Raw genomic sequence first — 18,565 nt, 5'->3', positions numbered from 1 at the left:
CAAGACCAGAAAGAATACATTCTTAAATAATATCACAACTGGGACAATCTACGGCGTCGCAGAGGAAGAGTGAATTTACTGCATACATGCGGGCGAGTGGCAAGCTATGTTCCATCCTCTGAGCACATTCTGAATTCTAGATTTGAAGCTTTCGTGACTGCAAGGAATCATCTTCTTAGGTTTTTTCGGTAAAGTCACGTAGGTAAAACATCAAAATTACCTACGTGACTTTACCGAAAAAACCTAAGAAGAGGACACATTCTGAATATCAATGATGAGCTCAGCTCAGAAGTAGTGCAGTGTCCAAATTACACATGAATCATCATCGCGTTGAACACAGAGGAGATGCGCTCTTGTTTATTCAGTGTGTGAAAATAGACGAGGTATGTGAAAAGGTTTTGAGAATGGGACATCAAAATAGCATATTTTCCACGTAACATTTAGGACTTTCCAATAACATAAAGCTACCATACTCTTTTGGTTCTTTCGGATGGATTCCTGCAGTCACGAAAGCTTCAAATCAAGATAAAGCTACCATATATGCAGTTAAGAAAAATAATAATGTCAAATACTATTAGAAGTATCTTCCCAGGAAAGCCTCAGTGAATCTGCCGGATGTTTTTGGTCTATTTCCATTCGTGAGTGTTTGATATGTGGGAGTCAAATGGAGAACCCGGAGAAAAAAAAGTCGACGCATGAATAGGAAGAGACAATAAACACCGGCATCTCGTGACCTCCTCGCAGCTCCACATCGACAACACCTGATAAGCCAGTTTAACACGTAGCAGGCTTTCGCGACCAATATTATTCATAATAAACGTTTTTGGGTTAGATCGCGTTATTTATCAATGTGTCATAACCCTCCTCAGTGCGGCCTGGAAGCGTATTATTGAATAATACATATTACAATTCCTTATAGGGGAAACAAATACTAATTAACTGATCACTAACATAGCATATAATTACAATAGCACACATTACAACTGATTACTCATCTACAACTCACATCTTAACAATTGCCTGATTACTAATCTAGTATATAATTACAATAACCCCACCCCCCCCCCCGCTCAAATCGTTGCACCTGATGAGTTAAATGATGACGTCACCCTGCTGCTGCTCTATTTAAGACCGGGAGCAAGAGCAGAGCCTCACCATTCTGGCGAATTGCCCGATGATGCTGGCTGCAATTACCAGCGAAACGTCGTACTACTCAAAAATTGTAAATGTTGTGGTTTCACGCTTCAACACACCGGTGGGCTAAAGTAGTGAACAATTTGTCGTTTGTCAACGTGACACTTGTTTTGCTGATTGGCCGTGTCGGGTGGTGGAGGGTTACGACACATTTATAAATAACGCGATCTAACCCAACAACGTTTATTATGAACCTGATAAGCCACCGGTGGTCACCGATACGAGTGCATATCAGGCCAAATTTCTGCTTGGTACCTGCGATTAAACAAGATCGGGTGCATTGAAATGTGATTTGGTGACGTCAATAAATCAAAATATCCAAGGGTAAGGCAATCAAAGTGCAAAGTGATGGGATTTCACGGATGCCTGATACTGGGGTCGTGGTCATTTTCCACGTTTAATATTTATCGACATGTGTCTGCGGTTACTGGCATCAGACATTACTAGCAAGGGAACTCTGTGTTTTTTAAAAAAAAAACACATTTACATTTAATGCAACTTTGTCGAGCTTGTTATATTTCTTGGAATTATTTCACACCGTCAACCGCTTCCAGTCCCCGAACACAGATAAATATTACTTTGAGATCGCGGCCTTAATTCGATGCATGGCTCACTTACAAGGAGCCGTGTGTATTTTCACTCCGGTAATTATTACGCGTTGAGCCAAATGGGGCGGGGGGGTGTGGGGGAGACACTTTGGACCGATCTGCACAGTTTTGTTTTTTTTCTACAGAAAATTCAAATGAGATGCCTTTAATTAAAAGAGCAGTTTATGCTCTTCCAAAAAATTAAATGTTAACAAGCAAACTGGGCACAGACTGTCCTGTTTCACCCCAACTCTACATCTCTGATCTTGAAACTCCACCCCGCAAACTCTATACTCCACGTGACCTTGACACACTTTATATACCGCACCAAAGACAAATACAAAGATCCCCCGTATAGCCTTAACAGACTGTTGGGGCAAGTGCTGTTAGCGAGCACATATGAAGGCCGAGACGGTACACGAGGGGGTGAGTGCCATGCTTACTTCACTGAAACTGGCGAACAAAGCAGACGTCAGCATGTGAGCATGTTTTAGAGTGAGTGGTGGTAGTGGTGGTGATACCGTGATCATAACAAGGAATTAACATGAACTAGAGGAAAGAGTGTGAGAACCGACTAAAGAACGCTGCCAAAGCTTGGCACAGGATAATTATGAGCAAGATAAAAGTAACGCTCAACAAGTTCTCGAAACAATGAAAGAAAAATGCAGTTAGTTAGAGGAATACGCCTGGAAAGCACAGCAGAGTATGGATACCTAGGGCAGTTATTGACATTGGACAGGAATCGAAGTGATACAATCAAAAAAGTCTTACAATAATAGGTTGGAGCGGTTTTGGAAAACCGAAGTAATGAAAATAAATCTACCTATTCTTTGGTTCTTTCGGTAAAGTCGCGTAGGTATAAAATAAATAAATCACGACGTTTCGGGCGCTACACAAGCATCCGTCAACAGGTGGGAAAGCAAAAAAAACATGCTTTCTCACCTGATGACTGACGCTGGTGTTGCGCCCGAAACGTCGTGATTTATTTTATTTTATACCACGCGACTTTACCGAAAGAACCATAGAGTATGGATTCCTGCAGTCACGAAAGCTTCAAATCAAATATCCCTATTCTTTGGGTCTTTTGGTAAAGTCGCGTAGATGGGTTCAAAGGAAATAACCCCAAAAAAATATTTAAAAAACTACGACGTTTCGATCACAACACAAGCATTCGTTATCAGGAAGAAAAAAAAGCGCGTGTTGTTGTTGTTGTGATGAATAAACATCGTTGCCTCCTAAATAGTGTCTCTGAATGACTCACTGCACAGTGACAACGACCTGTAACTCTGTGTGTGCCCTAAGGTGCCCGCATTCCATCACAGCTGCGTGTCGCCACTGGCCAAAACGATCATCCCATCTCTGCACGATCCACCGACACATACTACCTGGGCACAACTCGCTCTGGATAATTATCGAGGCGCGTCGCGCAGCTTTGTAGCCTGCCCGTTGTCTGCAAAATTAGCATGCGCCCGACGCGATCCTGGAAACTCGTGACGAGAGTGCCGTTTGCTCAAGACGGCGTAACGAGCGTGTGGGTTCTGCGGTATGGAGCCCGGGGCGTGCATAGCGATGCGCGCATTTGGTTGTCGCGTGCCTTCACACGGCCGTGAAAGGTAAAAAAAAACTAGATTTGAAGTTTTCGTGACTGCAATGATCCATACTCTTTGGTTCTTTCGGTAAAGTCACGTAGGTGAAAAAATAATTTAAAATAGTAATTAAAAAAATATTGCTGTGGTTGTCACACCTGATGACGATTGCTTGTGTTGCAATCGAAACGTCGTGATTTAATTAATTTGTATTTTATTTTTATTTCATAATTTTTTCACATACGTGACTTTACCGAAAGAACCAACGAGTACAGGTAAAAACTGTCGGGATTTGATCATTTGAGTACCATTTTTATGACATCAATAGCGAGTATCGCCACGGATACGCCGCCCCTTCCATACAAATGTGGACTTTCCACACGACCGGCTCTGGACTGTCAATGAAGAGCACCACAGGTGTGTAGCACAACTCTCCGATGTGTTGTTCGGCACGATGTCCGGCGTTTCGACCCCACGTGCTGGCAACCAAAAAATGACTATTCGGTTCCTGAAGAAACTCCCAGAGCGCGGAGTGAAATGTCAGAGGTCACGCAGAACTACAACCCAAAAAAAGCCACGTGGTGAAAATGTTTTCATTGTACTACCCCGGGCCAATGTGAGTGTGTGTGTGCGTGCGAAAGATGGCTTCCAATCCCGTGACCCTCTCCTCCCCGCCTTTGATGGCAGAGCAACTCCCTTCACAAGCAGCAATCCCACCCAGAGGGAGCTCACGGTAAAACTCCTGCTGCATTACGCCTGGACCTCTGAGCAGTTCTTAGCCTGAGGTGCACGCACTCCCTGGGGGTGTGAGATGCTCTTACTGTTATAGTTTTACTGTCTGTCTCTGGGATATATAGCTCTGTGATGTGCGCAAAGGAAGTCCTCCGTATGTACACTAAGTCTGTGATTTGCAGCTTAAAGGAGATGGCACGTTGCCCTATACACCAGCGGTTCTTCACCTGCAGTGCACGCAAGCCCTAGGGTTGCGAGATGCCTTTTCTGGGGGCAGCGAGACACGGCCAGATTTCTCTTCTTGGTTCTTTCGGTAAAGTCACGTAGAAGGGAAATAATAAAATAATACAAATAAAACATGATAAAATAATTCTCACGACGTTTCGGCCACAACGCAAGCAGCCATCCTCAGGTGAAGAACAGGTCTGTCGAGAAGACAGAGTCGGAAGATGAATCCCTGCAGTCACGAAAGCTTTAAATCGAAATTTACGGCCAGATTTGTTTAGAAGGTAAATCATCGAAAACACAACTTAAGTACGTGGTAAGTACAACTGCTCTGTTTCATCAAAGCTATGTATTTATTAATACGATCGCTTTTTTGGGGTTTTACGATCGAGACCCAACGGGATGCAAGGCTGCAGCTAAGGCTATAAGAACCACTGTTCCACGTAGCGCTCAGTTCCACATAGCGGACAGGCGGCGCGTCCAGAACTTTTACAGGACAGCAAACGTTTTTGAATAGAAACAAACGTCGTGGGAGTGGTGAGTGTTTTGTTTTCATTGAATCATCAATGATTGACGCAAAGGACCGACAAACTCACTACGTTTGAGAGAAGCTTGATTCTAACTACGTGACTTTACCGAAAGAACCAAAGAGATATGGATTCCTGCAGTCACGAAAGCTTCAAATCAAGATAGAAGCTGGATTGCTTCCGGGATCTTCGTGGATCTGAACGGGGGTTGGGGGGATCTTAGCAGTGTCTGAGCGCCGTGAGCGTCCTTTGACCATACTTCACCACATCGGTGCGAGCAGGTTAGTGATGGGGGGCTCAGGAATGATGCGCATTCGTAGCCAAATGCGCCAACCGATACCAATCACGCACGCCCACCGCTTCGCCGGAAAAGAAAAATGTGAATAATTCAGTGGTAATGCAATAAAGCGTAACTGATGAGAGGGATAGAGTCTTCAAATTAGTTGACGATTCTATACAAGATATTAAATATGCAGACGAACAAGAAATGAGACTGTCTTTCATCACTGTAAAAAAAAAACATGTTAAATGTACTATAGACGACACATCACCGTACAGCATTTAAAATGTTACACAGACTGCATAACATCACCGTACAATATTAAAATAAATTACGAATGCAATATTATCACGGCACAGCATTTCAAATGTATTCATCATCTCACAGCTTCGCTGCGCACAGCATTTAAATATATATGGTATGCGTTACGTAACACTGCTGCAACAGGATTTGAAATGCGAACGACACACATGTCGTCTCTCGACACGTGTCTCGCGACGCATGTGTTGCCTAGGAGACGGAGCCGCGCGCACAGGCGCGGCTCCGTCTCCTAGGCAACACATGCATCGCGGCTCCGTCTCCTAGGCAACACATGCGTCGCGGCCAATAACATTACGGGTAAGTTAAGTAAATACATCAATGTACCCTACGTTTATTGTACGAAGTTATCTTTTTTTTGGGAAACGTTAAAACGTTGAAATACATAAATGCACCCTAAGTTTATTGTACAAAGTTAGATTTATTTTTTTAGGAAAACGTTAAAACGTACAAATAGGAAAACAAAAAAAGCTTTCTCATTTGAATTCCCCTGGGATTAAAAAGTGGGAAATGTCGATGGTAACTTCCTTATTATCGTGCGCAAAAAAAAGTGTCGTGGTTATTTAATGGTGGTCAAAATGCATCGTTTTATTGAGTGGATAACAACCCTACAATTACATATTCAGTCTGCTTCTATGAATCCATACGAAAGAAAAACATTGACGTCATCTGCCCAATTTGTATTCGGATGTTACTTTTCTCTCCAGCATGAATATCGCAATAACAAACCAAAAATATACTTGAAAGTGCCAATATACTCATAACAATATGACAATAGCGGCGTTTAACAGTGGAGAGCCACTTTATTCATAATGATTACATATTGTGTTCAAAATCTAATACGATTCATACAAATGCATGGCACTCACAGGAGTAAGCAAATCTAAATTTGACGATCGGGATAAAAAAATTCAGCTACTGATTATTTCGTGAACAAGCGTTTGCAAGGTTTTTATTGTTTTGTATCTTAACCTTCACATTCTCGTACTTTAAAAAAAAAATTATTTTTCCTTTAGTTTCCTTGGTAACAGAAGCGTGTTATCCCCTTCGGATTTGTTTCCAATTTGGGATGTCGCAAAAGAAACCCAGTTAAAGTGGTTCTTTCGGTAAAGTCACGTAGGTATCAAATAAATCACGACGTTTCGGGCGCAACACAAGCGTCCATCATCAGGTGGGAAAGCGTGGTCTGCTGCTGAGGCAGACTGTCACATGACGTGCACGCAAAGACGCGTTTTCCCGATGAAGCGAGGATAGGAACTCAACTCTGCTCTTAGGTTTTTTCGGTAAAGTCACGTAGGTAAAAAATAAAATTAAAATTAATAAAAGTAATAATAGAAATAAAATAATAAATCACGACGTTTCGGAGGCAACACAAGTCTCCGTCATCAGGTGGGACCGTCACAGCTAGATTTACTGTATCAAGTGAGGCTCACTTGATACAGTACATTTCTATTATTACTTTCATTAATTTAAATTTAAATTTTTGACCTACGTGACTTTACCGCAAATAACCTAAGAGTATGAATCCCTGCAGTCACGAAAGCTTTAAATCTAGAACTAAACTCTGCCCTAGCGTTGCATGCGGAGCGACATCGCCTCGAGTGCATAGGGGGCAATTCAGAGAGTGACCTCTCAATTGCCCCTTGTGGCCACTCACCGCCCTCAGAACCACATCGCCTCGAGGGCACGTGATCACGCGCCCTGCCTGGGGAGTTGTGTGACTGTTGCATGGCAATTCACCGGACAATTCGATGTCCCCCCCTCCCCCCTCTCTGGTGTGAGCTTGAAGAGAGTCAGCCCCGGCCTCTCTGGGCGCGAGCCACGTGGGGAGGCGTTTGGCAGGCGGGAATTTGGAGCTGCGCGGTCACGTGTGGCCTAGGGCTGCCACCCCTCCTGAGGTTTCCCCCATGATCCTCCTCTTTTTGACGTGCTGGAAGCGAGGCAAGCCGACGGAGTTTGGACGACTGTATCGTAAACGGCGCCGGTTGGTTATCTCGGCGGCATTGGCCGTCCGTCACGGCATCTCCAACGAAACAAACGTAGCGGCGAGGGCTGGGCTGGGGGAAATGCAGTGCGATTTGGAAATGAAGGGCACATTTCATTTCAATCGGTGCCGACAACGTCAAGGCCAATGAGCAACATTTTATTTATTTGTTCGTGACTTGAATTCGCAATGACGCGCCGCACACGCGCACACGACAGCAAGTGTTGTGGACCGACGTGACAATTCTACCTTTTCTTCCAGGAGAAGGTACCCTTGAACGCTGTAGTTTATCAACAAATGTTTCTTTGTGTGTGTAGAACTTACCCATGGCAAAATCAAACGGCGTGCGGAGCGAGAGGTGGCACGGTGATTCGCGCGCTGAGATTTGAACGTAGCGACCCAAGCTGAATTCCGAACCACAGCCGACATCAGTGGCGAGGGATCTATAAATTGTCCCTGTGCCCCCTCCCCGTCCCCACCGCCCCCACAACCCTATCACCAAATTGCACTGACCAGCGTAGTGAAGTATGGTCAAAACTCCCCACAAGCGATATGCCTTTCATCTCACGGTGGATTGACTGTAAATTCGTATATTGATGTATAATTCACAACAAACTGAAGCCGATTTGCAGCCAAAGTCATTAGTCGACTGTTTGTGATAATTTCGAGATCTCTATTGGATCTAAGACCATTGAGATACACAATTAGGAGCTACGTAATTTTCCCCATGACACCACCGTACTGTCAGAAGCGGTGTTTGATGTCTCTTTGAAAGGGTGGTGCAGCAATGCTTCATGGTTACCAAACATTCGTGATGGCTCACGCCATTAAGTGTCAACTCAAAAGCAGGCTTCACAATCAAAGCCGCTCTCTCCGTTCACGCACCTGCGTAGGGCATTCCCCAGCCAGTCCACCTTCCTATGACAGGGGGCCAGTCTCTTGCTATGATAACCTATTAGTTCTCCGATGCGTTTTTGGCTTGTACCGCCGCATGTTTGCACGGACATCAACAATGCAGGGGTACAACTCTAAGATAGATCGGTGGTGATCGTTGACCTTTGACCCAACGGTGTCACAACACTTCAGTGCTCGTATTACCACCACCACCCATGCTAGCCGGAACATCCACGTCTCCCTTCAGCCAAGCCTTACAAGCACCCCCGTTCGTATGTTGATTGCTAAGATTCTAGATCACTTCTAAACTAATTCCTTTCGAACCGTTTTCTGTGTTCAGTCTGTTTTCCGTCAACCGCGCCTCCGATTAGCGCGGTTGGCTACGTACGGCGCGAAAGAAGTCCAACGTGCATACGCTATAGACACGCGAGACAAAGGTGAGCTCGGCTGTCGAGAAACACTGTTCTCGGACACCATAGCCACACAGATGACCAACTTTAGTGTCGCGCGAATCAGTAAAGCACCGTTTTGGTGGGTGCAAGTGCTCCAAAGCACCACGACCCTCGCGGTGTTCTACTCGCAAGGCCCCGAGGTCAAGGTTCAATTTCTGAACTCTAAAGCCAGGGTCATATTCACGCCTGTCAAGTCTCCTGCACTGCACACAAAGGTCCCCCGAATAGCCTGAGCAGACTGCTGGGGCAAGTGCTGTTAGTGAGCACCTATGAAGGCCGGAACGGTACATGAGGGGGTGGGTGGCCAGCACCACGCCTGACCGCCTTTGTCTCCCCAGTGGTGATGTTTACACACTGCACCGGGTACTCTTTTGAGGCTGAGTCGACCTAGGGGAGGCCCGGGACCGGTTCAGATAATCGTCACAGGGTGTTGGCCGTGAACGTCGCTCCCTCGACCCTCCGTTGTTACTGGAGGGTGACTGCCTCCAACTCTCCCGCAGAATCATTCACAAACCTCCTCCACAGCAGCCCATCTTGACATTGCTGGGAGCAGTCATCGGCAAGTCCAATTAGCTCCACATCCATACTCTTTGGTTCTTTCGGTAAAGTCACGTAGGTATGATGATTGCTTGTGTAGCAATCGAAACGTCGTGATTAAATTTATTTTCTTTTATACCTACGTGACTTTACCGAAAGAACCAAAGAGCATGGATCCCTGCAGTCACGAAATCTTCAAATCAAGATTAGCTCCACATCCTTCTGTACCACATCAGTCCATGTGTTCTGTAGCCCGTGTCGCGCCCGTTTAGCCACCTCTATTCAGCCGAACAGAAGCTGCTTGAGCATACCGTGACTGGACATGCGGGCTACATGACCCACACACACAGACAAAACTATCACACATTAAGTCAAATTCACACACACCACACACCACCACCATCACCGCCACGCACAACACCCGTGCATTTCACCAGCCCATCACTCCGGTAAGCAGCTCCCCTCCCTCTGCTGGCCACCGCACTTACGTCCCTGCCATCAGCAGCAAGGGGCACCAATGGGGAGGCGGTCACGCGTTGGGCAAAACCCCCGAAAAATTTGACAGCCTCGCAAATTTTATTACCGCTCCAAAGCTGCCATCACCGGCCACAATTTGTTTTTTTTTCTTTCGAAACCCGGTAGAAAGACGAGGGGGTAACGTACAGCAGCAGCAGCAGCGGCGGCGGCGGCATCTGAGTAAAGAGCCCCCTGACCGGCAAAGCCGACGAGGTTCTCCACCTGACTTCGTGTTTTTCTATTTTAATGACCAAGGCGATGAGCGACGAACGGGCTCAGGTCTGTGCTTGTCTGTGCTGCTGCTGCTGCTTCTGTGTGGACAGCGGCACCCATTAGAGAGTGAGTCAGCCCCGGCCTCTCTGCGCGTGAGCCACGTGGGGTGGCGTTGGGCAGGCGGGAATTTGGGGTGCGCGGTCACGTGTGGCCTAGGGCTGCCACCCCTCCTGGGGTTTCCCCCGTGATCCTCCTCTTATTGACGTACTGGAAGCTTCTTCTTGGTTCTTTCGGTAAAGTCACGTAGAAGGGAAATAATAAAATAATAAAAATAAAACATAATAAAACAATTTTCACGACGTTTCGGCCACAACGCAAGCAGCCGTCCTCAGGTGAAGACCAGACAGCTGTCTCCCCGACAGACCTGGTCTTCATCTGAGGACGGCTGCTTGCGTTGTGGCCGAAACGTCGTGAGAATTATTTTATTATGTTTTCTTTTTATTATTTTATTATTTCCCTTCTACGTGACTTTACCGAAAGAACCAAGAAGATGAATCCCTGCAGTCACGAAAGCTTTAAATCGTACTGGAAGCTCTCGTGGGAAATAAGCAAATACTTTCCGGGACGTTAAACAACAACGACAACAACATAATCCAGTTTGTGTCAGTTGTGCCATGATACACTGCCCAAGACAATGTATTTACGTGCGGTCATCTTCTCTTTCGGTATTGATCTTTAGTACTTCCCTCGCACCTCCGATTAGCGCGGGTGGCTACGTACGTACGGTGCGAAAGAAGTTCAACGTGCGTAACATATACATACGCTGCGACGCAATCACTTCTTGTGAGTGTCACAGTTGTTGTTTGTGGCGTGTCGCGTACCGTCCATGTCGAGGCGCTGCATGATGATCGCGAGCTCCACTTCGCTGGGCATGTGACCCAGCGACCTCATCGCCATGCCCAGCTCCTGCTTGGAGATGAAGCCGTTGCCGTCTCGGTCGAAGACGCGGAACGCCTCCCGGATCTCTGCACGCGCACCGCACCGCATACGAACGCCGCGTAAAGCCATCACGCGGTTGGTGGGGGGGGGGGGGCAAAGCGGTTGCAAAACCGCGTGGGGGTGCGGCCTTCAATTCGCTAAAGGATGAACGCAGCACAGAGGGGGGTCGGGGGGTCTCGACGCTGTTTGGCAGGAGGGTTTTCTGTCATTGGGATGTTTGGCCAAGTTCATTGGTAATGGTTTAGGATTTTAAGTGCAGGGCTAACTTGTGCGTGACTGGTATATTCAAGAGTCCACGGCTGCACTGGCATTTTCTAACCGCCGCAAAAGCACAAACCTACAAGAGGCAGTCTCCCCAATCAATGTGTTCATCTGGCTCAGGCCTGATTCGCTTTCGGCATCCGATGACACTGCGTGCATCCGGGGTGAATATGTTGCAATGTGCGTGCTGGTGGTGGTGGGATGTGGGCAATGACATAACAGAACAATAAATAAACACTTTATTTCCACCACGTAACCAACGAAATTATTCAAAATCTTGGTCTATCAGGCGGTGGGCCTTCTGGGCACACTGCTGATGATCGGCTACAAGGTTGAAACCGGTCCGGAGTTTTCTGCTCATGCAAATGCTCCCGAAGACAAGAGCGAAAAAGGCCAAGAGGCCGGTGGATTATATTATTTTATTATTTCATTTTACGTTTTGGATGAAACTGAGCCAAAATATTGTTACGCATTAATTTACTTACATTAACACCAACACATTTTAAAATGTATTTGTGTTGGTGGAGAGCAGTAACTTTGTAATTCATTGCATTTTACAGATTCTATAAATATCTGCCTACTTGAATGACATCAAGATTGAGATTCCACCAATGAGGCCGCGTTAAAATGACAACCAAAAGCATGAAACGAGGGCCATACTTTAGAACATTTTAGACCACAATTGCAATTGAATACACGTGAATCCAAAAAAGTAAACTGCACCTTCAAATAATTGTACAGGCTCAGTGACCGTGACATTTTAATCGCCGTTCAAAACCGCGAGGCCATATCCAATCGCTCTTTTCCAAAGGGGTTTGGTATCACGTGCAGGGAGATATACAGAGACCGGAATCACACTCAATTGAGACCCACGGCATGTGGATAGCCCGCACTCAGTGTCTCAACACGGAGAGCTTCCAATCTTAATCAACCCTCAAAGTGGTCCAGCAGCAGCAGCAGCAGCAGGAACAGACACTTGTTAGCCCCCCACCAGCAGGGCCCTATTCATCTGCAACAGTCATTTTCAATTTGTAAGTGGGGTGGCCCCTTCAGGAGCGGGGGCAGGAACCTGTCACTGTGGGGGATGGGGAGGGCCCCCCCCCAGATCGTATCGTGGCCGCGTATTTTTAGTACGAAATTTTTTTTTGGGGGGGGGGGAGGAGAGTTTTTTTGCGTGCAAATTTAGTTCAATTGAATTGGGGAGCTTCACTATTGCGAGGTAACCTTCAGATTAGGCCACGACTCGATATTGAAACTCAGTGGGGGAAAGGGAGGGGGGTGAGTGGCAGGGTGGGTGGGTGTCAGAGAAAGCAAAGGGGGCCTGTCTCGTTGAACATTGGAATTGCATCGTTTTAAATTCATTAACCGTTTCCTGCGTGGGCGTCGGTCGCATAGCCAAACATCTCCGTCTCATTCCAGGGAATTGTTTTTTTTTACTTCCGCTTTTAGTTAAAGAAGGAGAACAACAACAACAACAACAACAGAAACAACAACAACAACAACAACAGAAACAACAACAACAGAAACAACAACAACAACAACAACAACAGAAACAACAACAACAACAACAACAACAACAGAAACAACAACAACAACAACAACAACAGAAACAAACAAAGCGCTGTGCCCTGCGAAATCCCACAGTGAGGGGAAATGATTCGCTGAGAACTGTCCCTTACGAACGGTGGCAAGACTCATAGTCTTGGTTCTTTCGGTAAAGTCACGTAGAATGGAAATAATACAATAATAAAAATAAAACAATAAAATAATTCTCACGACGTTTCGGTCACAACTTAAGTAGCCGTCCTCAGGTGGGGAGCAGGTCTGTCTCGTCCAAAATTATTTTATCATGTTTTATTTTTATTATTTCCATTCTACGTGACTTTACCGAAAGAAAGAACCCAGACGATGAATCCCTGCAGTCACGAAAGCTTTAAATCGAAAAGGTGGCACGACTGTTGCCACCTCTGCGCACATCCGTACGCCACGATCCATAAGGCCAACGACGCTGTCGCGCGGGCAATAATTGTGGCGTGTGGATGATGCTAATTCTGTGAATGCAAAAAAGAGGGGGGGGGGGGGGTGGTGGGGGGAGCGGTAGTGTAGCGGGTAGCGCTACGCTGCGCTACGAACGCCGCGATCCGGGTTCGATTCCCGCTCACGACCAACACCCAGTGACTATTATTTGAACCGGTCCTGGGCCTCCCCTAGGTCGACTCAGCCACAAATGAGTACCCGGTGCGGTGTTAAACATCGATACTGGGGAGACAAAGGCGGCCGGGCGTGGTGCTGGCCACCCACCCCCTCGTGTGCCGTTTTGGCCTTCATAGGTGCTCGCTAACAGCACTTGCCCCTACAGTCTGTTCAGGCTACACGGGGGATCTTTGTCTTTGTCTAAAACTTGAACTTCTGCCGTGGACGTAATTCCCAACTCTCGTGCAGCCACCTTGGCTCGTGCCCGGGACATCGCCCCCCCCCCCCCCCTTTGCCGAGTGACGCGCGTGCCTTCGCCAGCAATCACATCGCTATTCCACGACACGCTCTTAGGCTTTAACAGGCGTCTTTAATGCACCCACGTGTTCTATGATGGGCTGACATATGGGGCAATGCTCTGATATTTACGGCGTTGCCGTGCGCGCACTAAGCATTCGAATGTCCCCACACACACGTTGGCGTGTCCTCACGCGAGCCCCCCCCCCCATCACAACATGTGGGCCCTTTTGCCCCCAGGGCGCTAAAAATGTAACGTTTGTTATCTTAGGTTTTTTCGGTAAAGTCACGTAGGTAAAAAATTAAAATTAAAATTAATAAAAGTAAAATAAATAATAAAAATCACGACGTTTCGGAGGCAACACAAGCTTCCGTCTTCAGGTGGAACCGTCACAGCCCGACAGCTGTATCAAGTAAATGAGAGATTACAAGAGATACCACTCCGTATATATAATGGTTGAGGGGGGGGGGAAGGGCCAGGAACGGCTCACTTTTCATTATTATGGTAAGGTGCGGCTTGAGACTACGAATAGACTATATAACAAACTCTGTGGGCTCTCATGAAATTGTTTTTTTCCGAGACCAAGATGCTCTGCAAACCTCCTGGCTACCATCAAAGGTCTGTACACGAAGCCATACAAATATACAAACACAGACATAAAAAACTTAAGAATATGAATCCTTGCAGTCACGAAAGCTTCAAATCTAGAATTAACGTTTGTTTGTTTGTGTTGTTGCTGTTGTTGCTGTTGTTTAGTCATGAGGTGAGAACTCAGGAGAAACTGGGGGTGCCGTCTCATCGGCAAGAGTCACCTGGGCGGAGGGCGGTGGTCATCAGAATAACAAAAAAGCCAAAACAATTCGAAATCAAAGTACAACGATTCAAGCAAATTTTTGAATGGGAGCCAAAACAATTTCTGCCGCATGAGAAATGGAATTCTTTTTTATATAGCACAAACATAAATCAATGTTCGAGATCATAAACTCCCTCAAACATTAGTCGGCTCAGGCAGATTATGTTTCAGATTGTTCCTAATACGTCTTAGAAACATTAAACAGATACAGCGTGACTGTTGTCACCAATGAGTAAACAGATGTGGATGTATGTCAAATGCAATTGCAAGTGAAGTTATCATAAGGAATCGACAGATTAGCATCACGTGGTGATTTCGACATGAGGGTAACCGAGGACATATTTGAAGCGATGGAATTCCAGGCGCATGTGTGTCCCTGTTCTCTGCCACGTGCCATTAACTTACGTTCTGACTCCCATATATATTTACAAATTAACGTGACTAGCTTGATGAAAGTACATTTGCAACATTATGTTTCAATAAAAGATGCGTTGCTATCAAAGTGGAGCAATATTCGCATAAATACTCTCATTCGTTTAGGCTGTTTTGCCAAGATGAGAATCTGGCTCTCCGTGTCCTGCCTAATGAGGCTTTTCTGAGTTAAACAAGTGGCAATGTCTCCCAATAAACATCGGCAAACGTGCAAAGGACAATGTTTATTATAGTGCAGCAGCAACAGCAACAACACGAATAATACATCCAGGAAAGCACCATTTTCAAGGCAATGGCACAAAGGTCCTCTTACGTTGCTGCCGGAGGAACGCAGAAACATTTGATGCATTTTTCGCATCCACGTGCAAGACGAAGATCCCCCGTGTAGCCTTAACAGACTGTTGGAGCAGGTGCTGTTAGCGAGCACCTATGAAGGCCAGCACGGCACACGAGGGGGTGGGTGGCCAACACCACGCCCGGCCACCTTTGTCTCCCCAGTGGCGATGTTTACACCCCGCACCAGGTACTCATTGGAGGCTGAGTCGACCTAGGGGAGTCCCAGAACAGGTTCAAATAATCGTCACTGGTGTTGGCCGTGAGCGGGAATCGAACCCGGGTCGCCAGGTTCGAAGGGCAGCGCGCTAACCGCTACACTACCGCTCCCCACCACACACACACACGTGCGCATCACCCCCCCACCGTGCCCCCCAAAAAACAAAGACAAAGATCCCCCGTATAGCCTTAACAGACTGTTGAGGCCACCCCCACACCACCCTGCGACACACACCACACACACCGCACACAGCACACACACCGCACACAGCACACACACCGCACACACCGCACACCCACACCACACCACCCCCCCCCACACACCCCCACACACACACCCACACCACACCACCCCCCACACACCCCCCACACACCACACACACACACCCACACCACACCACCCCCCCCCCCACACACCCCCACACACACACCACACACCCCCACACACACACCACGCACACGTACCTTGCACCTCGTCCTCCGAGATGTCGGGCGGTCCCTCGGGAAGTTCGGGGATGCTGCAGAGGCCGCGATACATGAGCCCCGTGCTCACCGGGTGCATCGGCATGACTGCCGCGCGTGCCACAGGGGCGCGTGCCACAGGTGCGCGTGCCACGGGTGCGCGTGCCACGGGTGCGCGTGCACGACACGTGCGGGTTTTCCACGCGCGCCGGGCCGAGCCGAGCCGGCCGCCACCCTCACCTCGGCCACACCTGTACACGCGCCGGGGGGCCACGTCACGCGGTTATTATTGTTGTTGTTGCCGTGGTTGTTGTTGTTGTTGCAAGTTCGTACTTTTGACAATGCTTGGTAATTGTAAGCCGGCCGCTTGGGGGGAGGGGGGGTTGTGTTCATTTGATGAGTTCGCCTCGCGTTCGACGACGACGACGGAAAATATGTTGGTCAGCTAAAGGGGAATTGGCCACGACGGGTGGACTTCGTTCGTCGAGAGTTTGAGTTTTTATTTTCTCGATTTGCTGCTCCTAAATAACGTCGGAAGGAGCGCAGACTTACAGAGTCGGTCCAGATGCGTTGTGACCCCCCCCCCCCGCCAAATTAACTGACCCCTAAATTTGTTTTGTCTGTTTGCATATTTATTTCTGTTTTAAATTAACTTAAAAAATATATATATATATGAATTTCTATTTAAAGCTTTCGTGACTGCAGGGATTCATCTTCTTGGTTCTTTCGGTAAAGTCACGTAGAAGGGAAATAATAAAATAAAATAATTATGCTTTATTTTTATTATTCTATTATTTTCCTTCTACGTGACTTTACCGAAAGAACCAAGAAGAATATATATGAAGTTTTAGAAAATTAAATGAGGGGGTCACAAGACATCCGGACCGCCTTGTACAGCGATTTTTCTTATATGGGTCCATAGTTTGTGTTGCGTGACCACAATCGCACGACCCGTGCCTTTGAACGTTCCATTTAAGAAGAAGGAGTGGCGCCCGCCGGCCCGTTGACGTTCTGATGCGGTCGGTCCCACGGTCAACACCGCCAGTGTCTCGGGGCACTGCGCTCATGAACTTCGAGAGAAATAAAATAAACAAACAACACACGCCGGCCGGAGCCTCTTACCCAGCGGTGACGGGGGAAGACCCCCCCCCCCCCACCATGCCCCCCCTACCGTGCCCCCTCACCATGCCCTCCCACCATGCCCCCCCATGCCCCCCCCACCATGCCCCCCCCACCATGCCCCCCCACCGTGCCCCTCTCCACCATGCCCCCCCCCCACCGTGCCCCCCTCCACCATGCCCCCCCAACACAATGTCCCCCCCACCATGCCCCCCCACCATGCCCCCCACCATGCCCCCCACCATGCCCGCCCCACCACCATGCCCCCTCACCATGCCCCCCCTCCTACGCCCCCCCCACCGTGCCCCCCCTCCTACGCCCCCCCCCCCGCTCCCTGCCAGGTGGCAAGAGGAGATGTAATCGCTGCCGAGTCGTCGGAGAGGGAATTTTTAAGACGATGGGTTTTGTTTTTGTTTAAGGTTTTTTTTACGGTTATGAAAAAAGTAATGTTTACGTAAACACGGTGTCACGGTTTTTATTTTTTAAAACAAATATTTTGATTAATCAATGCTGTCACACACATTTGAAGTTACTTCCATGTTAATCAAGCAACGGGAAGCGTTCATCGTTAAAAAAAACATGCTGAACAGCCGCAGCAAAATGCAAAGGCTAGTGAATGAAAACGGAGCAATATTCAGAATTCCGCACCAGCAACAAGTTCGATTTGTACAAAAGTTTGACTGCAAAGTCACCACGATACAGTTCATACATTTTAGTATGAACATCCAATGCCGGCCAGGTTATGTTAGCAGAGAGCAAATCATAACATGATCGTGGTCAGTGAAGACACGAACCAATAAAGTCCAAAGTCGCGTTCCACTCAAATGAGAAATGGGCGATACTCATCTCCCGGTTACAGCTCCTGGGCCACTGGTGAAAATTCCACATTTCCATGGAGAGGACAAGTCTGTTAAAAAGGAAAGACAGCTGCCGTTGCCTTTCCACAGCCTGTTACTCGTTTGATCAAGCCGAGAAGAACGAAAGGCTGAGATGAAAAGCAAATACTTTCATTGTAAATGTTGTGGCTTTGCTCTCCAACACACCGGTGTGCTGTACTAGTGACGAATTGGCATGTTCTGTTAACGTGACAAACCTTACTAATTGGCTGTGTCGGGTGGTGGAGGGTTCAACGACACATTCATATTTGCGCGATCTAACTAAAAAAGATGATATAAACTTGGAACATTGCAATTACAAGATGCGCTCTTCTCTCTAAACACATGACTCCCCTTCCCCCACCGGTCCCGCATGCACACATCTAATCAAAGCATCGTGATTGCATTCATCTCCGAGCAGTTTCCAGCGCGTTCGGCTACGTACGGTGCGAAAGAAGTTCAACATACGTGCAATA

At 47.3% G+C, this 18,565-nt stretch overlaps 1 protein-coding gene across 1 annotated transcript in view; it reads right to left on the bottom strand.

Annotated features, from left to right (window-relative positions):
* The window catches only part of LOC144731019 (calcium-binding protein 7-like), a 64,054-nt gene extending 47,853 nt beyond the window's left edge, over positions 1 to 16,201 (bottom strand). Inside the window, exons 1-2 of the mRNA XM_078611982.1 lie at positions 16,099 to 16,201; positions 10,927 to 11,070 (exon numbers count right to left, since the gene is read on the bottom strand). Of these exons, the coding sequence (XP_078468108.1) occupies positions 10,927 to 11,070; positions 16,099 to 16,201 (247 nt within the window). The remainder of the gene's footprint in view (positions 1 to 10,926; positions 11,071 to 16,098) is intronic.
* Between the last annotated feature and the right edge of the window lie 2,364 nt (positions 16,202 to 18,565).

This window comes from Lampetra planeri, chromosome 37 (genome assembly GCF_965212315.1).
Source record: "Lampetra planeri chromosome 37, kcLamPlan1.2.h2, whole genome shotgun sequence".
NCBI classification, from domain to species: Eukaryota; Metazoa; Chordata; class Hyperoartia; order Petromyzontiformes; family Petromyzontidae; genus Lampetra; species Lampetra planeri.
Note: the sequence above shows the minus strand (reverse complement) of the source record. Positions and strands in the feature narration are given on the sequence as shown.